This window comes from Asterias amurensis, chromosome 9 (assembly GCF_032118995.1).
Source record: "Asterias amurensis chromosome 9, ASM3211899v1".
In the NCBI taxonomy this organism is placed as follows: Eukaryota; Metazoa; Echinodermata; class Asteroidea; order Forcipulatida; family Asteriidae; genus Asterias; species Asterias amurensis.
Genome location: NC_092656.1, coordinates 1,050,933 through 1,076,872, shown reverse-complemented (window position 1 = coordinate 1,076,872; position 25,940 = coordinate 1,050,933). Strand labels below are relative to the sequence as shown.

The window sequence follows — 25,940 nt, the reverse complement described above, 5'->3', positions numbered from 1 at the left end:
GGTATCCTTTTTGCACCGATGTCGTTTTTTTATGCATTTGTGCAATGAAGGAAATCAAATTAAAATAAAAGAAATAAAATATACCACACTGGCACATTGAGCTTTTTGGTGCCTGGCCAGAAATGAGACTCCCTGTTGCCTAATGTACATTATATCTGTCAAACTACATACAATTATTTCCTAAATGTGTATAGGGAAATCATAATTCACTCCTGCACCTGTATTTTTTTTTTTCGGAGGGGGGGGGGGGCTGGGGGGGAGGGGGATACAGTGTAATTAATTGATTACTCAGGAAATATTATTTTTAGTCTGTCTAAACAGCTGAATTTGGGAAACAATTTAAGCCTCATTTTAGAACAGGAAATCCCAAATATCAACCTCATTTTTCTCCGTTGCTTTCCTTACTTTTTGTTAAGTTGTTTTTAATGGTTGTTCCTGTGGGGGTGAATGGTTTTTGGGATGCCTGGGGGAGTCATTCAGATTTAACATGTTGATGGGCTGTTTGGCCGTTTTCTACTATACATATATATCTTCTGCATCAAAGCAACCGCATATTCAATTAATTATATTTATCCTGCGATATTTTATGCTTATGGCAGCTCAACGAAATAGGGCCCAGATTCATAATGCATGCAGCTTACTGCGGAATTCTGCGCTTACAGCCTGCAGACCTGGGCAGACACCCCCAGCACAATTTCAGGGGGCCAGGAAATAGAGCTCTGTCCAACACCCTATTGCCCTCTCACTACACCATGTTAGCCTAATCCAGCCAATTTATGTGCTAAGGTTTAGATAGGAAATTTGACTTGTCATAAAGCAAGGCCTTCACTGGCCTTGATGAAGGAACACACTGCAGTAACTTTGTGTAGTGTATTGTACATTAGTTTTATTCTGACTTAAATCTATTTAATAGATATACAAGTACAATAAACTTATTTGGCAAGTTGGGTTGCCCCTTTAAGTGAGTCTGATCAGTGAAGGATGTCTGGGTGTCACCTTGGCCAAATTCATAAAGGCAAGCCTGTAAGCATGAAAACTTGCTAACCACATATAACAGTCTTGCTGAGCAGAAACAGGTTACCAGCCAACACTTTAAGTGTACACTGGTTGAGTGAAGCCCGACTCAATGTTTGCTTATGACAAAGAAAGTTTTCAAGCAGTGTTTTCTGTTTTTTTATTTTTTATTTTTTATTATTTCTCAGGGTATTCAGGGACAATTTTGCTGAGGGCTAAATGGAAGAGTATCATGCCTGCATATTCCCTATCATTTTGTTCATGTATGTACAATACCTTTACATGATACAAATGAAACAGAAAAATAGAGTTCCCTAATAAAAAGCGTCAACAAAATGCCTGAATGCATTCTTGGCTTACACCTTTGGTTGCACTATTATTAAGTCTTACCATAGAGAAAGGGTCTTACTGTCCCCCGAAAGTATAGCACCTGTTTTACTTTCCCTAAACAATGGAGCAAAAACATGATACCGTTTATTGATTACAGCTGAGTTGGGGAAGGGGAGGGAAGAGGTGGACCACGGTGCCTTGCAATCTATTAAATAAACCAATACAATACTTGTGTACCTAACAAGTGTTTGCTGCAGTTTTGAGACCTGACCCAATTTCGTAATCAAAGAGCTGCTTTAGAACAAAAAGTAGCTAAGCACAACACAGTTATGCTTTCCAGAATAAGGTTACCAGCCAAACTACCATGATGTGTGTACAATTTGTGACTGGTATCCTGCTCGACATTTCTGCTAAGCAGAAACTTGTTGTTTTTTAAGCAATTATTTTCTGCTTAATAAAATCAGCTCTATGAAGTGGGTCCACATTGTGTCTTATGTTAGTCATCATGCTCAATATGGTGTTAACCTTTTCAGAAGCCCAGTTTGCCAAATTTAGAAAAGTTTCAATATTATATAACCGAGTACAAATGATTCATGCATTAACACATAAATATCATCCAATTACATACTGATGTTTTAATACTTGTTACATTACAACTTTTGTTAGGGCAAGTCATTATTTAAGGAAGAGTCTACAAATTTTTCGCCTTTTGCTCAAAATGCACTTCATAGAAACAAAACAACCTGTTCAAGTTTAAGCTGATTTACATTTAAGAGAGACTGGTGAATGGTGGTTTGTGTTTGTGAGGGCGTGTGTGAAACGGGACGCAAAGTAAAAGTAAAAGTGCCCCTTCCATTGATTTTATTGTTACCGTAAATTAAGCGGCTCATATTTGAAAACAACATTCAGGCTGTCAAAATAAGATAGAACTGTAATTGTGATGCAAGGAATATTGATGTGAAAGCGCCCTCATGAAGTAAAAATATAGTCACTTGTTGCGATGGAAATTAGTAACAGTGATTTGGAATCTTACAAACACTTATTTCAAGACTGACAATAATTCGGATGTAACTCCTTTGGAGAATTGAAACCGGTATGAAGCATAAAAAGAATTCTGAGTTAATAATAATAATAATAAATAGATGTTTTATATATAGCCAATTTCCTACAGCGTTATGACCATGATTCAAACTCACACCAGGATGACTTAACCACTCAAGTCCGATGTTCTCGACCATGACACGCTACCAAAACTATTCACAATTTCATTAATATTTACCAATTCAATTCTTTATCCTATACTATATAAACTAATTTGAGTTGTTACTGAAGAGTTACAGGTAACTTTTCTGGTATTTTCACTTTCTTTGTACCACAAGGGAAACTGACGTAAATTTTAAATAATTTTAGAAACTCAATATAATTATTAGCATAAAACCTCACTTTGTAAAGAGTGGGGAGCCGTTGATAGTATAAAACATTGTGAGAAACAGCTCCCTCTGAAGTAACGTAGTTTTTGAGAAAGAAGTAATTTTCCTCGAATTTGATTTTGAGACCTCAAAATTAGATTTTGATGTCTCAAAATCAAGCATCTGAAAGCACACAACTTCGTGTGACAAGGGTGTTTTTTCTTTCATTATTATCTTTTAACTTCGATGACCAATTGAGCTCAAATTTTCATAGGTTTGTTATTTTATGCATATGTTGAGATACACCAAGTAAGAACTAAAGTAAAGTGAGAAGACTGGTCTTTGACAATTACCAATAGTGTTCAGTATCTCTAACCAACGACCTCCGGATTAACGTGCTGGCACACTACCAACTGAGAATTTACCCCTAATGTTTGCGGTTTCCCTATTTTGCCATCTTTGTTCGGGGGTGCCTGTAACTGCAAATAGCCAGGGATTACACCCAAGTTTATGATACAACACGGGACGCTACAGGAGAGGGATCACCTTAAGGGGATGTACATGTATACATCGAATATGCGCACTATAAGTAGTGAATTAAAATTAACCCTTTGAATTAAAATTAACCCTTTGCATATTTAAGTAACGTCGTTAAAGGCTCAAAACATGTCAAACAGAGCCCTCACTGAGACCAAAAGAAGGCACATCTTTGGCCGACTGTTGTGCTATATATACCTTGGCATTTGACTGTTTCGTCCTCAGCTCAAACTGCGCATGAAATTAGAAAAAAATAAACATCATTCCGCAATTTGGTACAATTTGGTTGCGCAGGAGTACATGCACCTGTTACTTGATTTAAATCTTTTTGGGGGGGTTTAGGAATACATCTTATTCAACCAATTCTTTGTACATATTTCATAATTTTAGAAAATTTTATAACTTTGGTAATGTCAGAAAAAAATGAATAGTATAAGTAAGTAATTAAGGTTTTAAAAGGTCATTATAATGCTACACAAACAACATCCCTTGTAGCATTTATAACATACAAGCAATGAATTAAAAATATGTCACCCTTGCATTAATTTCTCCGCTTTTGAAATAAATAATAAAATTACAATACTTTTTGGAAGACAATCAATGAATCAAAATTGCATTTTCCCATCTATGCAATAAAAAGAGTAGTTTTTATACATTATGTCTAATTTGGGCATCAATAAATTAAATGAGTGGACATGTTACTATTAATATCAATGGGTGAGGTCATTCCATATTTCATTGAGTGGTTTACTTTTAAGTTTGTGTTCCAAAATTTATTCATCATGTAAATTTGCATAACAAAATTCTTTGATCGTCAGTTAAACAAGTTTTGTGCAAAATGATGGCTAATATTGAGAAGGTAACAGGCCTCACAATGATACACAGCAATTGCTTTTTGCTGTGGTGCCCTCAACAAGGCTCCAATACAAACTTACTTTCCCCCCATAACTGCTGTGCCTCTTCAGGAGCAAAGTTCAAGGTCTGAGGTTATGATGATTTTTGAGTAGCAAACAAGACATTTTGTGTACATTTGCTATACTAGATTCAAGGGAAATGGCTTCTTATGTATGGTACTTAATTCTTAAGACCTTACTGTATCAATGCTGTTTAGAGATAACTCTCGGTTATTCCAGCCTTCATGCATAACCCCACTTCTTTCATGTACAACATCAGTAAGTTAAAATGAAGCAATTGGAACTCAGCACATGGGTTGCAAATTGCAGAACAAAATTGCATTTTGCGTAACATTTTTATCTGCTAAAGCAACTCCATGTACTGGTCAGATGAAACTACTACCTCATTTTACACCTTGACTAGGCAATGAAATTGGCTTGATGTTTTAGAGATTGTGGGTATTCTTTGACAGTTCAAACTTTTGTTTTTAATGCTACCCCTATAAAACTTCCATGTATATTTAGATTTACATGCACCAAGAACTTCCCTCTACATAAAAAAGTCTACTCCACACATAAAAAATATCCCCCCTCGCGATTTTTGTTAAAATAAGGTTGACTCATTGTTGGAATTCCCCCTGAATATGATCAGCCCCGTCTGCGTTTCCGTCCGCTTCAAGACAATGTCTATGCAAGTTCGGATTCTGGCTATGTCGATTCCGACTCCGCACAGAGGAAAACATGAGATTACATCCCTGAATAGTACACTTATGCATCTCCCTCAGGTGGATATTCTTATAATGGGTTCTCAGGGTATCTTTGGTGCTGTACGCCTTCTTGCAAATATTGCAGATCAGACTGCCGACAAACTTGAAGGGGTGGCGGTCATGGGGCGGGGTGATGGGTGTGACATTTGGGGAGTTGAAGGGAGGGTTGTATGCTAGAGGGGACTGTCCGTTCTGATCTACCTGCATGATGAAGCGTTGGGGCGGGGCCGTCTCAAAGGTCGGGGCAGAATGATCTTGCATGTTGTACCGGAGCTTATTCGGGGGCGAGTGAAGATTCTGCCCAGTTAGTCTAAGATCAATTTCAGTGGATGAGAGTTGAATTCCGTTATTGCTATTTTCCAAATTTAGATCAGTTGTTACGGCTGTTGGGTGGAGACTTGTTCCAATTTCCTCCGAAAAATCTGCATTTCTCTGCGAGTCTGGCAATTTGTGATTCGGTCTTTCTTCTGAATCATTTCCTTGGCCTGGTGCCAGACCAAACGTCGGCTCAGGTGGGTGGACCTGATCGAACCCGTCCTTTAAAGGAACGCCTTTTTCAAAAAGCTTTCTGTGGAGATTGAAGTTGGTGCTATGTCGATCACGGCTCCGTCTCGAAGGGAACATTGCATTGCAGCCATCGATGGTGCAAGCGTGCATGAGTTTCAAGTGGACATTCTGGTAGTGGACTTTGACCGTCTGTTTGCTCTGGAATGTCTTACCACACAGATAGCACGAGGGAAGGCCCTCGTTGTTGATATAGAAACAGGTGTCTAACCCAATGCCCATTTGTTCAGCGACGTGATATCTAAGGTTATCCTGCTCCCGTAGGAGGCTGTCGATACCTTGAGGTTGACTGCTGGACGTCCTGTCTGGAGACGGTCGTCCCTTATGATTGAACATTGGAGGAGGAATGTACTGATGCTCATTGGACTGGTCGGCGTTATTCGTTTCATACTCGGCAATGTCATCCAAGTCTATCCCTGTTTCATCCTCCTCAGCATCTTGCTGTATGTTGTCCTCCTGAGATGTCATGTCTTCTGTTTTGAAAATGACGTCCTCCTGGCAATCCGCTACCTCCTCTTGTTTCTGAATGAACACCTTCCTCGGAGCAGTGCTTTTGCGTTTCTTAAAATGATGCATAGTTGGGGATTCTCTAGTTGGATGTGATTGTTCTTGGATGTCTGGTGGTTTTACATCCATCTGGAAGGACTGAGGTTCCATTTCTGAAGATTTCTCAGGAGGACAATCATCGTCCTCCTTTTTGAGATCTTCCATAAATTCTGGTAACGAGTCATCGAGAGCATCTTGGGGATTATCATCCTCAATGATCATTTCCGGGGATGAGTTATTAAGCGATGTGACGGAATTATCATTGTCACTGAATGCAGTATTAGAATCCGTGCCTTGCTTTTGGTCTTCCAACATCACAACATCACCATCTTCCGTAGTCTTTTCATCCGATTCCATTACCATAGCAACATCATCTTCATTATCACAGTGTTGTTCAGCTTTTTCAGGAGTCTCAGGCTGTAGCTGAGCTTCCTCATCCTGAAAGCCGATCTTCCGTCTGTTAATGTGGTTGCGTCGATTGTTATAAACTGTTCTGTGGATTCGTGGGCTCGGATTGGCACTGTGGCGGTTGCGACTCCGTAAGGAGCTAAACGCCATGTTACATCCTTCCACTGTACACCTGTACTTCACTTTAAGATGCACCGCCCCGAAATGGATCTTCCATGTACCTTTGTCATAGAACCACTTCCCGCACGTGTTACACTTGACTTGTTTGCTATTTGGAAGAATCGAGTATGGTGTCCAGGTTCGTCGCTTGGAAAGAGCGACTTTTCTGAGGCCCTTATATGAGAAACCAGACTGACGTTTGACTGAGTGTGGAAACATACTCACACTACAGCTCAGTAATGGAGGCGCACTGGAAGTAGTTGGGGAAGGTTCTCTGTGAACTGAATTCACAAGAGGTTTCTTTGAGGTTTCTGGAGTTGTCTTAACCCTACTACATGAGGGTACTCTAGAGTGGATTACTCCAGCGTTTAACACTGTTTGTTCCAAGTTAGCAAGATGGATGTTGTGCGCTGCTACAGTTGGGCTCTGACCTGAGCATCTATGTTCAGTGTTTGGTTTAGGGGGCGTTGTTTGATGCCTCTCTGCATCTGGTCCAAGGATGTCTACTGGCGGCAGCGACTTCTGTAAAGTTCTTGGTGACTCCGGTGTCACTGGAAGTCTCTCCACAGCATTTCCACTGTACGAATTGTTTACCGGTTTACGCCCACCACTAATCCTCTCGATGAAAGCCCGGATATCAGATTCGTTCTTCTTCTGTACCTGCTGAGAGTCTTTCATCTGGAGCTCCTTCAGCATGACCTCGGCGATGGACTTGGTCTCGCCGAAACGAAGGAATTGGTTCAAAATGACGGGCTCCTCTTCATTGCTAGATAAAGTCCACTGCTCGAGGACTTTTCCGTCTGCATCCTGTGGGTTCGAAGATAAATCAAATACGAAAAACTAATTAAGGAAGGTTGAATGACTACATCAGTCTGTTCAATTAGTTGATGGGATAATTTATAGGATGCTCGCTTCAATGGTGACATTTTCCTGTACTGGGTGAACGATAAGGCGCCAGACATAGACTGGGTGTCATTGCTTGGAGCAACTTAAAATCTGAATCATAACCCAATTTCCATATCGGAATATAAAATGTGAAAAGCAGTTTTTACTGATGTTGTCTTTGCTTCACACTGGTGTAGCAAACTAGGGGCATTTTTCAAACCTTGGCTAACTGTTTGCATAGCGCTGCTTACCATAAACACGAGAAATAGCACACTTATCTTCCGGTGCTTTATTTATTAAGCAAACTGATAATGTAATGCTGCAAACCCACAGTGAATGAGTAAGTTGGCTGCCAAATTTGTCTGCTACCTATGCAATATGCTAGGTCCCACTTGTGACACCTGTGTCCCTGAACAACACACTTGACTATGATTACTTTGATCTTTGGATGGTTTTTAGTTGTAGGTCCCATGTGTTGTGTAATGCCTGTAAAAGAACCCAGTACAGGAATTGTTAACAGGAGGGGTTCGTCGCAGTGTTTTCAATTATGTTTGCAGATTGCATCACAACACCCTGTGAACCATTCTCTTTTGCTATGTTAATAAATTAGTCTTTTATTTCAAAATAGCTCTGCATACATTGTAAAAAATAAGAAAGTGTTTTGATATGCCCTTGGATGTGATAAAGCGCTATAAGAACTGCGTATTGTCAGAGGTCTGAATCATGAATTCATCAAACTCCAGAACAGCAAGATAAGGAGTTCTGGAAGATTTGGAACTGCTGAGGCAATGATAAAGAACACACAAGGAACTAACCTGAAGAATGTACCCTCTTGCATAGTCTTCATGTCCCCATCCAAGCCCCTGCAGAATCCTATCCACCTCTTCATTCTTCAAGACGCTGAACAGACGATCCAGCAGAATCCTCAAGCGAACCGGTGTAGCTTGGGTTCCATACAGTATCAGGCTGGCTATGTCAAAGACGATGTCTGAGTGGACGACTTCGGCTCGGAGTGATGGGAAGGATTGGCTGGTGGAGAGCTTGTCCAGAGCTGTAGAGTATTGATGTGATGGGGAGAGGAATGCCTCAGTGGCAAGCGATCTCAAAGTTATATCGGACACACATTCATAGACCAATGAAAGGATGTCTCTATACTCTAGCATGTCTAGGGTCGGTAGGGGTGGGGGTTCACTCACTTTAGAACCTATAGGCCCTATAGGGTAGGTAGGGGTTCGGTCAACCTAAAACCATTGAACTAAGAATTACTTCAGTGACAAGCAATTCTCAAGTTATTTTGGACACACATTCATAGACCAATGAAAGGATGTCTTTATACTCTAGCATGTCTAGGGTCGGTAGGGTGGGGGTTACTTCAACTTAGAACCATTGAACTGAGGGTTACTTCAACTTAGAACCATTGAACTAAAGAATGCCTCAGTGGAAAGCGATTCTCAAGTTATATCAGACACACATTCATAGACCAATGAAAGGATGTCTTTATACTCTAGCATGTCTAGGGTCGGTAGGGCGGGGGTTACTTCAACTTAGAACCATTGAACTGAGGGTTACTTCAACTTAGAACCATTGAACTAAAGAATGCCTCAGTGGAAAGCGATTCTCAAGCTATTTTTGACACACATTCATAGACCAATGAAAGGATGTCTTCATACTCTAGCATGTCTAGGGTCGGTAGGGTGGGGGTTACTTCAACTTAGAACCATTGAACTGAGGGTTACTTCAACTTAGAACCATTGAACTAAAGAATGCCTCAGTGGAAAGCGATTCTCAAGTTAATTTCGGACACACATTCATGGACCAATGAAAGGATGTCTTAAGACTGCTCAGTAGGGAACAAGTTTGAGCCAGGATTTTGTAAAAGGGTGTTCACAGCAAATTTGCTGGAAATTTAGAACTGGGTGTCCAGTTTTTGCTTGCCTTATTGAGAAAGAATGTCTAAAAGACTGTGTAGCATATTATAAAACAGTCAAAGTCATGAGATAGATGGGGACATCTGTTGACTTTTTGACTGCAATGATTTTTTGTCCCTAACACAAACCTATAGGTTACAGCTAAATAAGTTTTGACAATTGACCATCTAAAACTTCACTTATAATAATATTTTAAAAGCACTAAACATACCAAGAATAACTTGTATATCAGTCTATAAGGTTCTTATAATTTATTGTTTCTTTTTGTCAAACCATTAGTATGAAGACCACTCTTGATCAATAAACTCCTGTTTTTACAGGAGCTCAAAAATATGCAATTGCAAAACCAATTTCATAAAATCCATGCAAAAAACTGCACTAACAACCTTTTAGTCCCGAGAGCCACTGAAATACTATGCTCTCACTACCTTTATTGAATGGATTTTTTTTTTCTTTTTCTCCATGACTACACACATTCATACAGACACTACCTGTTACTATCTCCACAACACACTCCCCACTTGACATTTATGTTTAATTACTTGTTATGTACTCTACCAACAACCTAAAATTGAGTTACTGTTGATTTATTTGAAACTCCAATAATATGAGTTTGTACTCACCGTGGGCTACCCAGCCATGGCGGCATTGCTCACATGATCGTAGCTGGTTCTTCCCAGGGGCAAAACACTCACAGGAACAGTTGGGAAGAGTACAACGGATTGCCTGAGGAAAAATACATACCAATATGTCTAATATTATTATTGACTCTCACTACTGAATGAAATATTATTTTTGCATCCTGTTGAAGAAACTTATGACAAGAAACAGGGCGAACCAGACCACTTTACATTTGTCACACTAGCAGTTTATTTTTTTGCAATGCAGATCCTGAAACCACCCGAAAAGTGTTTCAACTTGTGAATGGACAAGCCAGGCTTATGTTGATTACAATAACAACTTGTTCTGCCCATTTCTTATGGAAATCTGAAATGTGTGCATAATTTTATAAAACCTTATGGCACAAAAACTTTCTTAGCACAAAGGAATTTGCTTAAACAGTATTTTCTGCTTGACAGCTTCATGAATGTTTGCCATTGAATGTCTTGTACATGTGTAGCTCAGTCCCTTGTGCTGGACCAGAATAAAAATAAAAAAAAGTTTTGTTCTAAATTCTACAGTAGTTGCTAACATTTTAGGATGTTTGAAACTGAAATGCTTTCATTTATGACATAATATATTCACCAGTCTCAACAAATAACAAGGTATGTGTTTGAAACATGGGCGATGGTTCTGTGGGTATTTCGTGCCTTGATGTACCTTAGTACAGTCATATGACAATCAAACTTTTATCAATTTTTCTGCTGATCCAGAAACACTATACAACAGGTGACCCTCTTTCATAATAAATGTCCACAATTCCTTAGACAAGAAATGTCAGCTAAAGCTTAAGGCTCCATCAAAAAGACAATCCAAGAAAAGTGGATCTTAAAAGGTGCATCTTTCTTAGCCCCAGTCCTACCATAACTACGGAGGTCTATTTCTTTCCTCCTTGCTATATAACCAGCCATCTGTCATCTCTGAGACCACATTACATTAAAACATTGCCCTCCTTCTGCACAATATACAACTTACTCCACCTCGTTGATGGCTCTATCATCGAGCTACATTCATGTAATTGTCTGAGAAAGTAAGATAATGACGTTGGCTGCATTCTTGGAAAACTGGTTACATACAACATTATGAAAATGCAATCCCGATGCAGTTTTAAATAGCTTGATTATTTAACATGCATTAAAACTTAATCAGATAGTCCAGGATTTGAAAATAACTGTATCTTAACCATCCAAATTGGCAGCCCTACTGTAGCTAACCCAACTTAATCACTAATTAGTTCATAAATAATTAAAGGAACGTTACAGAATTGGTAAGAAACAAAAATTGTGAAGATCACAGATTAACATAAAACTTACACGGTCTAATGATGATGATAGTTGAAAACATCCCTTGAAATATTTCTGTCTGAAATGTCATATTTGATGAGAAATAAACAATCTAACTTCGCGTTTGGAGTTTATCGCTCAGTGAGCGTTTTATTCATTTTTGTTTTGGCATCGATGCAATGCAAAGTTTGTAATCAGTTTTTCACTATTCTCTTGTGACCCAGATGGGCGATCGATCTCAAACTACTACAGGTTTGTCAGTTTATGTATATGGTGGATTACATGAAGTGCTTACACTGCCAGCAACTGTTTTGTTAGCAAAAACCAATTCTGTAATGCTCCTTTAATATTTGTATCATATTTTTTGTTTGTGTTTAGTCTATCATTATCAACACATACGTGTACAAAGGATGTTTTCACCCAGCAAAAATTGTCTCAGACTTGAAAAACACTTTGTTCAGCTGTGTGAATACTTGACCCCAATGTTTCTATTTACAAATCCCTTGTAACAGAAGAAAATTTTACCCTACAAAATTACAACAATTTACATGAAAATAGAACAGAGAACTTGTTATTGTCTACCTGCCTTTCGACCATTCTTTTGAACATGTAAAAAAAAGCAGGACAACCAATAAGCTGCATGCACATTTAAAAACAATAAACCATAAGTTAACTTATGTCACAGTCTACTTTTTTCCCCTCAGTAATCTGAACAGAGCTTTATTTATTTTAAATATTTTTTCTTTCAAGCAAGCATGGGACTTTCTTTCTTATCCACCTTATTCCAAACTATGGGCTTCAGAATTTTCTACTAGAAGTACTCCTTGCAAAACAAAAATAAACTTGGCTCTTCAAAATGAATTTCCAGGGCTGAAACAAACTACTTAAAAAAAGTACGAACAAACATTTCACAAAAGGTATACACTTGCTTTAAACCCCTACATTTGTAAAGTGGAACATCACAGCCTCTAGTACTGGGCCAATTCACAAGACACAAGACGACACAAGTCTGTCCCTCGTTTTCTAGAGCAGCTCTGTGCCTTGGACAACAGACAATCTACCCCTTCTTCTTCCTCAGACAGCTCTGCTCCGGGCAAGGAAGTGGCTCTAATAAATCATACATTTCATCATAATTATAATTATCTATCGATTACCAACACCTGGCGATCCAGCTTGTATCGGAGCGGGGAGAGGAAAGACTGGGATATGTAGCAGGGGGGCACAAACCTCACCTCAGTAAGAAGCCCCAGGAATAGTATCTGTTACGCGTATCGAACATGCAGAGTATTTGTCACCAAGATTCAAGACAGATTTTACAGCCAAGGAAAGACCATGTGCCGAAGTTACCAGAATTAGTTTGATAATTTATTAAGAGGTAATGGAAAGGAGGTTAAGTGAATTTATTTTGGGGAGGGAAGGCGGGATAAAGGAAGTTTCATTTCACTTAGATGTGAGGTAGGTTCAGAGCGGTAGCCACAAAGTTGGCAAGACGTTGTTTCCTGCTAAAAACCATTAAAGACGTTTTTCCTTTCATTTTTTCAAATTCAAATCAGTAAATCTAGTTAATTAGTTTTGAGTTTTCAACAGCCACATTAACAAATGCTTCACTCATTCAAAAATCCTAATCTAAAAAAAAAAATAAAAAAGAAAGAAAATGTTTTAGTTTCTTATAATTCTTTTCCCCTCTAACATTTTGAAGTTAAATTAAAAGTTGTACTGTAGAATAATTGCTCCAGGGGACAGTGTCATATTGCTAAGAAATCTAGACAGTGCAGCACTAGCATCAGTCAGGTTTTAACACTTAACCATCCCAACATCCCAACAAACACATTTAGTATGTCCCTTGAAAAGCATAAGATCTGCTTTTAAGTAAATAATTTAAGCAATTTGCTTGGTTCCACTTTTACCACAAATAGTCAAATAAGGCCCAGGTGAGCTTCAAAGTTCTTTGCTTTATTTTCTACCTCCGTGTTTACCCTTTGAACTTTTAGATGTTGAGCGTGTGACTCAAGTCTTATCAATATGTGGTTTATGGATTTCTTTTTGTTTGAATGACAGTAAATTTCACAATGTTAAATTTTGCTTTTTCAAAAAAACAGAAACTGAAAGAGTTGCTCAAAAATAAATTAATATCCGAAAAGTTGTTATTTGTAAAAAAAAAAAAAAAAGTTTTCTGGATGTGAATTATAGGTCCTAAAGCCAGGAGGGTGATAGTTTATAAACATTATGATGTATGTCTAAACTGGACACTAAAAGGAAATATAGCAGGAATATATAAGGAAACAGTGGGAAGTTTTAACATTTAAAAAAGTATCCAATTAGTGAACACTCCAGTTGATTCAGGCTGCTTTGAAACAAAAAGAGTGAAAAAAGGCAATTTCTCAATGATCATGATCATGTCCATCTTTCCTCATAGTAATTTTTGTTATTGAGAGGTATGATGAAATCTTGTTCAACAATTTAGGCAAACATACATGTAATTCAATTTCCCACATAATGAAAAATATATCAACATGTCAAAATAATATTTTGTGAGAAAAATGCAAAGACAAAACAAAACCCCACCAAAACACTACCCGCCCCCAAAACGTATAAAAAACTCAACACCAAATAAGTAAGAAAACTCAAAACCAATTTCGTACACAAAACACAATTAAAAAGTTTATTTGTGAAAACAAAAACCCAACAATTTGGTATTTTATCTAAAACCCAACAAGAAAACAAGAATAAACTTTTTTTCTGAGATAAAAAGTTTCTTTTTCCAAAATACTAAATACAAAATTGTTTTATTTGAAATATACTTCCTTTAGTTATATTTGCTGAAAACTATTCATCGTCACATCTGAAAAGAAAAATATTTTCTAGAAATCTTAACATAAGAACTCTGGAATCAATCACTGTCATTGTTTGAATTGCCAGGGGCCACCATTAACAAGTCATTCCATAAAGATCATGAACTCTAAATCAACTAACTTAGTCTGATTCTTCTAGGGGGAAAATGGGGAAAAAACACACATATTAAAAATAAAATACACTGATGTCACCACCAAGCCAAGCTTGAATTGAAGACATTCCTCAAATAGCCAGATAATGTCATCACACAACAAATCACTGCTTTGATTTGGTCAAAATATTTTTTTCTTCCTGAGGGCACATTTTGTGACGAAATAATCTCACTAGTCACGGAGCAAATATTTGGTGCAATCCCTTGATGATAGTAAATGACCCCTCGCTACCCCACCACATACTTCATGCCATCCATGCATCAACAAATGACGCCGACAGACACACAGACACGACGCATTATGAGAACGTAATGACATGGAACAGATCACATCACAATTTACGGTCTGTCACGACCGCATACATCTCAGCTTTAGAATTTGTTTATAGGGCTGAGAAATTTCATTGATGTAAAAACCGCAAGAAAATATACAAAATACAAGATGCACCAAACTTATTTAATTAGATTAAAACTTTTTTACAAGTTTTTGATAAATCGGCTTTACCCTTTTGGCAAATGGAAACAAACCTTGGAAAATTAAATTCGGAATAAAATCCTGCCCTCGATTTCTGAAGCTTGATTCACAAAAGAAGACAAACCTGAATATAGCGCCAAGGCAAAAACAAACAACTCAAAAAAACGATCACGACAAACAAAACCAATCATTTCTCAGAATCTAGACATCGACAGTCAAATTCATCCACTTTCGTCAAATGCACTACAGTAATTAATACAGCTTGTATTCTGTTTAGAAAAATGTTAAACAAAAAGGTCAACTGAAAACCATCTGCATGTGATGGCGGCTGCATTTTGTTGTCGTGTATACGCGATCGCACGTAGTTGTCAGATGTGTCACCGCGACTTGTTTCTCCGAGTCTGACCTGTCGCGAAACGCACTTAAATGACACGAAATTAAACATCTACAGGGTGACATAGCGACTCCCGATCCAAGCTCACCCGGACTGCACTTAACAAAACCACACTGTTGTGTAATTTCTTCGCCATCAGATGTCGCTGAAATAGAGAAAATGTGAAATTTAACTCACCGTTGCCATTGTGAAATTCCCAGTACGGTCGGCTCTGTTCCCCGTGTGTCTGTGGCTCGCTCTCGGTGTGTGTGTGTGCTTTGCGGACCCGTCGTGTCTTTGTACACAGTCCTATGACGTTTGACATTGACAACATGCGACACCAAAATAGACTGGTTCCCGGCCCCGTCCATCACGAAACTACACACAAAATTTATATGTGTGCTAGACCTGCAGGATTTACATGGCAGCGCGGATATTCAAACTGAAGTTTTCCAGATTTGGTTTGCTTTTTTGCTGCTGTAAACATGGATAAAGCTTAATAGTTTTTCCAGAAGAGTGCTCGTATGGGAAGGAGTTTGGAGGAAGAAGTAAGTGTTCGTCGTTTTACTTTAAGTTGAAAATAGTTTTGTTGACGTTTTTAAAGTTTTGTTCTCCGAGTTCATGGAGAGGCTGTACAGTGTAGAGTGTTCGTGTGTGTGCCATTTTGAGCGAATTAAGTTGTTTTGCCCGGAAGTGAACTTGAATTGAAATGGATGGCAGGATTGCTGTCGTGGAGCTCAAAAATCAGAGATTTGCATGTCCTTTAATTTACTGCTGATTCGTTCATCAAAAGACAATGTTTGCTCATTGCATTTCTGACCCTTGTTGAGTATTGTATCAAAATAAAAACAAACCACTTTTTTGTACAGCTTACTCATACTGTGTAGTCTACATGTAGTTCGGAGTTCCCAAGGTCTTTTTTAGCTTTCTCACTGAAGTGTTTACTTTACTTTTGGTTAACAGGTAGCCTGCAAGGTCAGACCTGTCGCTACAAACAAGTTAGATGGTTGTACTATTCATGCCCCAGCAGTGCGTGACGGTTTACTGGCGTAGTACCACCAGATACTTTTTGTGTACACTAGGTCGTTTTCTTGATTCTGATAAAATGTAATATCCTCAGAGAAAGAGAGAAGATCATACTCATATTACATTGGACTTTGTTGCAGCCATTTAACGATTTGTTTTATCAGCTTTATCTCCCATCCAACTTCGTAACCATTTCCTCTGATGTGTTTCGAGGAAACTATTGTTTATATTATACTATGAATGTATGTTTCATGTTGTTGTTTTTTCTTCTTCTAACTAGACGATGACCTCTTCACAGTTGAGTAAGTTGCAGGCAGAGAACCAGGTGCTGTCGGAGGAACTAGCTCAGTGTCAGGTGAGTTTAACTTCAATGAGGACCCAGTTACTGGGGCGCTGTACTCCTTTTCCCCCAAAAATTTGTCATTATAAATTTCGAAGAAAAAAAAGGAGTACAGCGCCCCAGTAACTGGGTCTAACTTCAGTGCAGATTGGTTTTGTTTCAACAGTACTCATTCAATATTAAGCTGATTAAAGGCAGTGGACAGTATTGGTAATTACACAAAATAATTATCATAAAACCTTACTTGATTATGAGTAATGGGGAGAGGTTGATGGTATAAAACATTGTGAGAAACAGCTCCATCTGCAGTGACGTAGTTTTTGAGAAAGAAATAATTTTCCACGAATTTGATTTCGAGACCTCAAGTTTAGAATTTGAGGTCTCGAAATCAACCATCAGAAAGCACACAACTTCGTGACACAAGGTTTTTTTTTCTTTCATTATTATCTCGCAACTTCGACGACCGATTGAGCTCAAATTATCACAGGTTTGTTATTTTATGCATATGTTAAGATACACCAACTGTGAAGACTAGTCTTTGAAAATTACCAATAGTGTCCACTGTCTTTTAAGGGTTGAAAAAGAAAAGTTTACTAGAGCGGGATTTGATCCAATGACCTCCAGATTAACGTGCTGGTGCTCTACCAATTGAGCGAACTAGCCCTATTATGTTGGCTGTCTCCATGTTATGTCAATATATCTTTGTTTGGGAGTGCCAAATACTAAGCTGTTTAGTGCTGGGCGAATAGTGAAATTTGGTATTCGGTTAATATTCTGCATAAAACTTCTAGGCTCCGCCCACCAAGTGGAAGTGTGTATCCCTCTCTTATTGGTTATCAAGCCAGCACAATACACAACATTGCATAACATGCATAATGCAGCTCATCACTTTTTACAGGAGCTTGTTTACTTTTGTTGTCTTTTCCACCTGCGAAAATGTTACAAGAGAGAGGATACTAAATGTAGAGAAAAGTAGGTAAACTTTTCTAAATTCCTTCGCATAAACAATTTGTACTCAAATCACTCTGTGGGTATTTTTTTACACAAAAATGTAAGAGCCCCCCTCCAATTTTTTTAAATTTCTTTGCCCCCTCCTGCCCCCTAATAACTATATCTGCTTAACTGATGGACTGAAGCAGAAAAATACACAATAGGGAGCCTATTCTTTAGTTTTTAATTAATCATTAATTTAAGGGCCGATCCATAATAATAACAATAATAAGTTCTTTAGGCCTATAGCACTATCTACGACTGTCTTAGAGCACAATGCCTTAAAAATCAGTTTCAGGGAAGGCCCTTCAACATGGTGACCATAAACTAGCCAACAAGTCCTCCACTATCCACTATTCATCTCATGGTTAACTCTCAGTTGGAATGATTTTGGATTCTTTGGATACTGCTTGTATAAAGCATGAATGTTTTTACACACAGTACACCTCTAATTGGTCTTACTGCTCCTTTTCTGGAATATGTCATTCCTAATTTACACATAATGGGGATTAATATTGGTATATATACGGATTATTTCATTTCTCTCATTTAAGCAGTTAGAGTTAGTCCTTCTTAAGTTATAGAGCTATAGAGTTTCTTCCCCAGACAGTGACTTCCTAAGTTTAGCATCCTAGCTCTAGGCGTGGTCTCTGAGTGTGTAAATTGACGTAAGGGTGTCATGGCTCCTGACTGCGATGTCAGACTGGCTTTATGACCCTAGAACAGAATTTGGGTAGTGGCCAACTTTGTTTTCAGAACTGTGAATTGAGGCACTGAAACTGAGCACCATTTTTTGGGCAGCCAAGAACTTTTTATGAGCATAGATTTTATTTTATTCTTACACATAAGGACCGTTTCTTTTTATGAAATGTCTTTCTTAGTAAATTCTCATAATCACTATGCCCTAGAAAGTTTCTGGTCTATCCAGCCTCTTAATAAATATGTTTCCTGTAATCCTGTGTACATTTCAGAGTGAGATAAAAAACAACTTCTTTTTCTCTTCTTTTTTACCCTTCTTTTTAAAAATACTTTAAATTAAATCGTTGTTTCTAATCAAATCAATGCTTCTAACTAATCAAAACGGTGACCAAACAACGTTTTACAAGCTTGTGTTTTTATGTTGGAAACTTTTCAAAGCTACTGTAAAAATATATTGAAGTTTTTACTATTAGTACACTGATGTGTATTTAAAAAAACATATAACATCTATTTGATTCTGCTGTTGGTTTACAGGCAGACAAGGAGTTTGTATGGTCACTATGGAAGAGACTTCAGGTAGCTAGCCCAGATGTGACTCAAGCAATTAGCTTAGTGGTCCAACGGTAAGATAATTAAATAAATCATTACTGAATAGTATCATTTAATAAACCACAAGGGAAAATTACTATTAGTTAAGTTTTTAATAACTTTGATTACAACAATGAAAAATTGACTAGAGTGTGACCTGAACCCTAGTACTGGCACTCTACCAAATTAGCTATCTACATTGTAGCCCTAACATAAAAACACAAATTAATATAAACTTACATTTATAAGACAGCGTTTTGCTGAATAATCTTCCAGTTATTCTTGCAATCTATAACTCCAGGAGTTTTCAAAAAGTGAAAACAACATTCCCTCCTAAAACTGTGTTCCAAGTTTGAGACCTTTTCGTCAGCGTTGACTCTCGCTGAGTCTTCAGTTGACCTTTTTATTAAAAGATTACAGCTGATGCTAATGAACAATGAAGACCTTGATGCTGTTAAATCATGGATGGTTTACAATTTGTTTCTTCTGTTTCAGAGAGAAGGAAAAAGCTGAGCTGAAGGACAGAAAAATTCTTGAGATTTTACAAATTAAAGATGACCGCATTGCAGAACTGGAGAGGGTAAGTTGTGATGGAATCACTCTTGCTCTCTGATTTATCAGATCTAATGATGATACATTTGTATTTGATTTGTCACATAAAACATGATACTATTGATGCACTCTTTGATTGGGATCACAGTGTCTTGTACACTGAGGAGAAGCATGGACCCCATCACAGAGCATGCAATACTTATTTGGTTATATGTACCATGGTAATAGATTCATCTTCTATGGAGGCAATCTGTTGTCATCTTCAAACATTTTTACGACAGAATTGACACATTTAAAAATGCAGACAATCGGTAATGAGGTGAACAAATTGTAAACAATAATGGCGGTCGTTGACAGAAATATTGCTTCACTGTTTCCTGTGGCATCCTGCACAGTAAATCAATTAACCTATTACCAGCGTAATTACAACCTCAAACCCAGGGCTGTTTCCCCATAGGGTACATCACTCATGTTCCATTGAGCCATGTCTGTAACACATCTATCGACCCAAAAAAGGAAAACATGTCAAAATAATAATATTGAAGGAAAATATGACATCAGAGATATCTTAAAGGGTTTTAGGTGGGCGGAAGTCTTGATTTAGAAACGATGTCACAGAGAAATCACATGGTTAGTGACATCATTTCCAAGAATAAGATTGTAGGATGTAGTGGTCAACGGGGGAGTAATGGTCTGTACTGGTGGGGGGGGGGGTAAGGTATGTGGTGAGTTTACTAAGAAATAGGAAAGAACCTTGAACTTACATAGTGTGGGCCACCTGTTGACATAATACATGTATAGAAATAGTAATAATACTAGGTTCTTACTTGTCTAGTGATTTATCACACCTGGATAGCTCTTTATCTACATACATGGTGTGCCCCTGCACTTGCAGGGACTTGCAGGTAATCAGCTCATTGTCTAACAATCTTCTCATTTCTGTTCTTGCAGCTGCTGTCACAAAAACAAGATGACTTTAAAAACTTTGTATCAAGGTAATAATTTTCTTGTTTCCCCAGTTGAAATTATTATAATGTACATTTCTACCAGGCCTGGAATTTCATCTTATGAAAGGATTTAGCAGTTCTGCAATGATAAAGGTTAAATTCTTTGTGAAAAGACTTTAAGAAAGACTTTAAGGATCAACAATACTAAAACCAGGTTAACAGAGATCATGTATCTAATGCAATCCCTTATTTTCTAGGAAAAAGTGTGAACAACTTTTTAAATGCAAGATTGTGATTTGTTTCCAGAAAATGGAAAGGTTTGAATTGTGTCATTTTGAGAAGTAATCTTCTGTTACTGTACTGTTATTTAGAAACATCCGTATTTAGCGCTCTATAAATGTTGTAATGATTCTTTATTTATTATTCTTTATTTTTGTATTGATTTCTTAGGAAAATTGAGATGGATGAAGACAAAAAAGATAAAAGATCAGAGAATAAATACCTGAGGGAGCAACAACAGCAGATGGAAGAGCTGGTAAGAAACCTGCCAGTGAGGAATGATTACTGTAGAGATTGCTTCGTTAGATGTTCAATGATCTGGTCTTTTAACTTGCTATTTTTCTAGAAACCTTGAGTCTTGATGTTTTTGTAATTCGAAATCCAAAAGAGGGCCATTTTCACAAACAAACACTATTTTGTTTCCCTCATTATGAACTCAGCCTTGTAGTTTTCATGCCACAAAATGTTAAACTGGTATGCTGTCAAGGTAAAGTAGAAAATTGACACTTTGCTCATTGATTTCTGAACTCAAAGACAATTTTTTTAGAAAGACGGGGGAGAGGGAGGGGGAAGGGGCAGAGTGAATGGGGCAGAGTAAATAATATACAAATAAATTGATGTTGATTAAACGTGATTATTTTCACAGTTGCAGTCAAAGGAAGTCCGAATGAAGAACATTGAAGATATCCACCAGGAGAAAGTGGAAAGGCTGGAGAATGAGAAGGAAGGTTGGTTTGGTCTACTTGTTTCTTCTTGGGGATGATTTTATTCATTAGTTTGAAATCATGTATCTGTATGTGAATGAAGCTACAACTCATTCTGTATTCACTTCTTGACAAGTGAGGGCGCTATTCCGTATTAAGGACATTTACAGAAATAATTATAACAAACTCTGCTGAATGAACCGTCCAATGTGAACCCAACATGAGGATTGAACCTGATAAACCAGATGCTAGTTCAGAGGTCCTCATGTTGAATGTGTCGGAGGACTTAGTCATCAATAACATGTGTACATACCTTCTCGGTTAGTGTGTCATTGATTCTGACCTTACTCTATGCTTAGAATCTGAGAAGCAGGTCACACGTTTGACCCTTGACCTTGAGAAAGCCAGGAAGGAAGTCTTGAAGTATGAAGCTGTCAACGTGGATTACAAAACCCGCATTAAGGTATGTGATAAATATCAACCCCAAAATGTCGTGTATCAAACACTTGAGGTAGATTAAGTTAGGAATTAATGTAGGATTTGAAACTTTGCTTGGTCACTGGAGTATAACTAGGTGACGTTTGAGACAACACCATGAGTAAACCTCGTTTGAGTAGTGTTGGTTCTAAAAAGAACCAGTGGTTGACAACTCAACGTTTAGATCAGCGGCTCTGGAATGAAGGGTTTAAATTTGTAAGTTTTGATTTCTTGAATATTAATTTTCACTGTATAGGATTTGGAGAAAGATGTACAAAAGATCAGTGAAACAGCTGAGAGAGTTGTGAATGAGGTGAGTCATTATCCAACATCTGACATTTGCAAGACGGCAGTCTGGCGTTGTGATAGAACAAAATAATTACTTTTCTTTTTGCTCCCCCCCCCCCACAATAAAAAACTCCAGGAGGATGGAAATTTGAAGAAGCTCAAGGAGTCGAAGGGTGTGGTTCTTGAAATAAGAGCAGAGTTGATGAAAAAGAATAAGGAGATGATGGAGCATCTACAGGAAGAGACCAAGCTGAGGTAAGATCTTGAGCTTTATTTTCAAAACTGGGTTTGTTACCTTTTCCTAAACCCTTTTCACACTCTCAAGCCACAACTAGGAAAGCCTTTTTTCTTTTAACCTCCCATATTCAATTTCCACTTTTTGGAAAAAAGAACACTAACAGTAGGGTTAATTTGCTTAAACCAACTCCATTTCCTGATATCAGCAAGTATAGGTCCTTATTGTTACCACAAATTGTCACCACAAATGCGTACACATAGGCCATTTGGATTCGGCTTGAGGCTCCGTTTTCTCGTCAGAAACCCTGGGCGCGTATACGCAAAGCATGCGCAATTGTCAAAACAACTGCGGGTTGTTTTTGTGTTGAAGTCCTTTTGATTGATTGGTTGCTTATGTGATAATTCACTTACCTAAAGGGAAACCTGTTTGTCGGTTATTGTTGTTAGGAATGAGCTACGGGACGTACAGACTGCTCATACCCAAGCAGTTGAGCATACTACACACCAAGGTGATGTTATACAGCAGCTTCAAACACTGCAAATGGACACTCAGAAAGGTTTGTCCTCTCAAACTCTACTAGGAGCCACAATATTTTTGAGAGCTGGTTAATAAAAAAATGTAGTTAAGTACAACACAATTATGCTTACCAGAATGGGGTTACCTGCTAAAAGCTGACACACCATCTGTGCTTGGTATCCTGCTTATTTTTGCTAAGCAGAAAATTGTGAAGCAAGATTTTCTGCTTAGCAGCTCTATGAAGTTGGGCCCTGGGGTACCTCGGCTTAGGCTCTGTCTCTGGCTTTATGTTTGAAACACCACAAACAAAATGTAAACTGCTCCAAAATTGATGACAGAGCCCAAACCAGAGTCAGAGTCCAAATCAAGGTTTGGGAAAAGGCTCTTGAGTACACCTAACAAGCAGAACAAGAGTACACTTAACACGTTATTTTTAGCGTCACAGTTTTGTTTTGCCCTTTTCCAGTTTGTGATTGGTTATCATTTCTGTTTTTAGTGCTAAAGAATCAGGAGGATGCACACAAAGTTGAGACGTCTTCATTCCAAGCAGTAAGTAATTTTTGTTTTAAATTCTGTGACCACAGATTTTGATTAAAATCTCACACTGTTGTTGGATGTTGGTTTGTTAAAACTTCTACCATTGACAAAATATACTCCTCCAGTAAACAATGCTGTCCATTCACTTTAAAAACAGATGTACCAAGAACTACAGACTCGTTATAAAGCATCTAAGTCCACAGAGCAGCAGTTGAGACAGCGACTGATTGCAGCACAAGAGCAGATGTCACAACGGAAAGCAACGAGGGATTCAAGCACCCAGGTCAATATTGGAACAGGTGGCAAACCTTTCAGCAAAAGAGAAGAATGGTTTGAGGAAACAACGGAGAGGGAAAGGTGGGTTTTGTAAAAGATAAGACAAATTCTCCAAATGTGATTCTCTTCAGCAGTATGGATCTCCTAGAAGATGTGAATTAGAAAAAAAACGATGATAATTTGAGATCAATTCTAATATCATTGGCTCGATGCTGTGGATTCCTTAACTACATTTCAGTATTTGTAATAATTAAAAAGGCTGTTAAATGTAGAAGTTTCTGCACCAATTGTTTCTGTTCATTTTCAGATACGTCAGAAATGAGCTTGATGAAAGATACAGACCAGTAAGTTTATTCTGTGATTTTCTCTGACAGAAAATTGGGTTTGGCATGACTCTTGTAAAATCTTGTTAATACTCACAGATCTTGTCGATCTTATTTGCACCTGTGTGTCATTGCGGCACAATGCATGCATATCTGCTGCACTGTGATGTATGCTGCCATGTTTGCCCCCCCCCCCACCCCCTCTCTTCCCCCCTTTTCTTTTAATCATGGTGCTCTATACTAAAGATTCTATAAACTGAGTTTTACGTTGACTTTGTTTTTACAGCTTTCTTCAACTCCAGTGAGAGGGCAGCAGGTAAAACGTTCTCGCTCGCTGTCCCCCCGCAGACCTCAGCGGTTCAAAGCAGACGTTCCCTCTAATACCGATAGAGATCATCTTGAGGTTACACCTTCAGAAGACGTGGACAAGAGGGATCAAGATGTCAATGCCAGGAAGATTGCCGACTTGAGGAAACTTCTGAAACTAAAGGTAATAAGGCCATGTTAAATGGCAGTTTAACGGCAACCAGTTCCAGGCAATTTCCTAGAAAGGCTTTTACACTGAAAAATTACTCCTATGGTAATTGGTCCTTACTGTAAGGTATAAATAATGAATAAAATAACTGGCCCAGTGATTAGGGGTAATAATGTTGGAGCGCCTTGAGCCTCGCTGAGTGATTTATTTGATATTTATTGTAAGAAGCTATTTTTATTATTATTTTTTTTAGATCAGTACAACAAATGGCATAACATTTTTGCAGGTTTTTGGCACCATACACTGGGAATAATTCAATTAAGCCGTTATGTAATGGAAGCATTTACATTTCTTTCTCTTATTGATCCTTCATTCAGAATGCCGAGGTGGAGGAGATGCGATCAACTCACAGTAAGAGATTAGAGAGACTCAAGGCACTCCAAGCTAGTTACAATGTACTTAAGGAACAGATTAAGACGTATGATGCTCAAGAAAGGTAAGGTATCCGATATCTCAAAGTTGCCAACCCTTGGTAGAAAGTCTACACAATGGCAACTCTACAGTTAGTTTTATTATGTTCACTCCATGAATCTGAAGTTTGGAATTCTGTATTCTGGAGAAAGTCCGTATATTATTGGCAGTTCTGCAGTTACTTTTATTGTGTTGACCACAATTTTTCTCTGAAGCTTGGATTTTTGCATTCTGTACTAAGTCTGCAGATTTGCAGATTTGCAGTTCCTTTTTAAATTCTGGTGATAAACAGAGTCTGTACATCTGTAAACTTCTGGGAGGTACATGGTCTTAAAAAATGGGGACTAAGGCCAGCAAGCCATTTGCTTGAATTGTCACGGACATCAACCCTCATTCATGGACATTCTGATACTGATTACTGATACCCAAGCTCCAGTTAGGACTGTCCAGTCATGTTGTGTTCTAATCGTTTTGATATGACAGTTTTTTGACTGTTCTTACTTTTTAATAGCTTCTCTCTCATCCCGCCAGGAACCCTCCAAAGAAGAAAAAGAAGAGTCGTCGTTCTGAGCCACGCACTCTTCAGAAAGAAGACTCTGATGGTGTTTGGAATGAGCTGGCTTACTTCAAGCAACAAACAGTCAATGTCTTACAGGAACGGTAAGATAACAAGGACAGAATAATCATCTCAACTTCTTAGGAGTAATACGCAGCACCAGCAGCCAAAATGGCGTACTGTGTTGATAATCGTTATTCACTTCACCAATCTCTACCCTCACTGGTACCCATTTAATCCAAGCTGGTGAGAAGCAACTATTGTTAAGTGTCTCACCCAGTAATGTTCTGGATGACCTGGGCTCTATTTCATAAATTGTTTAGTAAGCACAAAAAGTTGCTAAGCACAGAAAAGTCTTGCTTAGCAAAAACTGGGAACCGGCAAAAACTCGATAAAGTTTACACTGTTGTAACTGGTGCCCCA

General features: G+C 38.2%; 2 protein-coding genes across 4 annotated transcripts in view; one reads left to right on the top strand and one right to left on the bottom strand.

The window, feature by feature from the left end:
* LOC139941427 (zinc finger protein basonuclin-2-like) overlaps nucleotides 1-15,531 on the bottom strand; it is a 32,448-nt gene extending 16,917 nt beyond the window's left edge. The window contains exons 1-4 of one of the 2 annotated variants that reach the window (XM_071937910.1): nucleotides 15,434-15,510; nucleotides 10,064-10,166; nucleotides 8,328-8,563; nucleotides 223-7,434 (exon numbers count right to left, since the gene is read on the bottom strand). In XM_071937910.1, coding sequence (XP_071794011.1) covers nucleotides 4,804-7,434; nucleotides 8,328-8,563; nucleotides 10,064-10,166; nucleotides 15,434-15,442 — 2,979 coding nt within the window. In that variant the 5' untranslated portion in view covers nucleotides 15,443-15,510 and the 3' untranslated portion in view covers nucleotides 223-4,803. Of the gene's footprint in view, nucleotides 1-222; nucleotides 7,435-8,327; nucleotides 8,564-10,063; nucleotides 10,167-15,433 lie in introns of those variants that run through there. The other variant, XM_071937911.1, reaches the window with a different exon arrangement.
* Nucleotides 15,532-15,629: 98 nt separating this feature from the next.
* The window catches only part of LOC139941425 (centlein-like), an 81,769-nt gene continuing 71,458 nt past the window's right edge, over nucleotides 15,630-25,940 (top strand). Inside the window, exons 1-17 of one of the 2 annotated variants that reach the window (XM_071937909.1) lie at nucleotides 15,630-15,783; nucleotides 16,542-16,616; nucleotides 18,825-18,913; nucleotides 19,374-19,458; nucleotides 20,382-20,425; nucleotides 20,828-20,912; nucleotides 21,303-21,384; nucleotides 21,720-21,823; nucleotides 22,094-22,150; nucleotides 22,262-22,380; nucleotides 22,810-22,919; nucleotides 23,376-23,428; nucleotides 23,574-23,773; nucleotides 24,009-24,036; nucleotides 24,302-24,505; nucleotides 24,868-24,986; nucleotides 25,493-25,621. In XM_071937909.1, coding sequence (XP_071794010.1) covers nucleotides 15,760-15,783; nucleotides 16,542-16,616; nucleotides 18,825-18,913; nucleotides 19,374-19,458; nucleotides 20,382-20,425; nucleotides 20,828-20,912; nucleotides 21,303-21,384; nucleotides 21,720-21,823; nucleotides 22,094-22,150; nucleotides 22,262-22,380; nucleotides 22,810-22,919; nucleotides 23,376-23,428; nucleotides 23,574-23,773; nucleotides 24,009-24,036; nucleotides 24,302-24,505; nucleotides 24,868-24,986; nucleotides 25,493-25,621 — 1,607 coding nt within the window. In that variant the 5' untranslated portion in view covers nucleotides 15,630-15,759. Of the gene's footprint in view, nucleotides 15,784-16,541; nucleotides 16,617-18,824; nucleotides 18,914-19,373; nucleotides 19,459-20,381; nucleotides 20,426-20,827; nucleotides 20,913-21,302; nucleotides 21,385-21,719; nucleotides 21,824-22,093; nucleotides 22,151-22,261; nucleotides 22,381-22,809; nucleotides 22,920-23,375; nucleotides 23,429-23,573; nucleotides 23,774-23,999; nucleotides 24,037-24,301; nucleotides 24,506-24,867; nucleotides 24,987-25,492; nucleotides 25,622-25,940 lie in introns of both variants that reach the window. The other variant, XM_071937908.1, reaches the window with a different exon arrangement.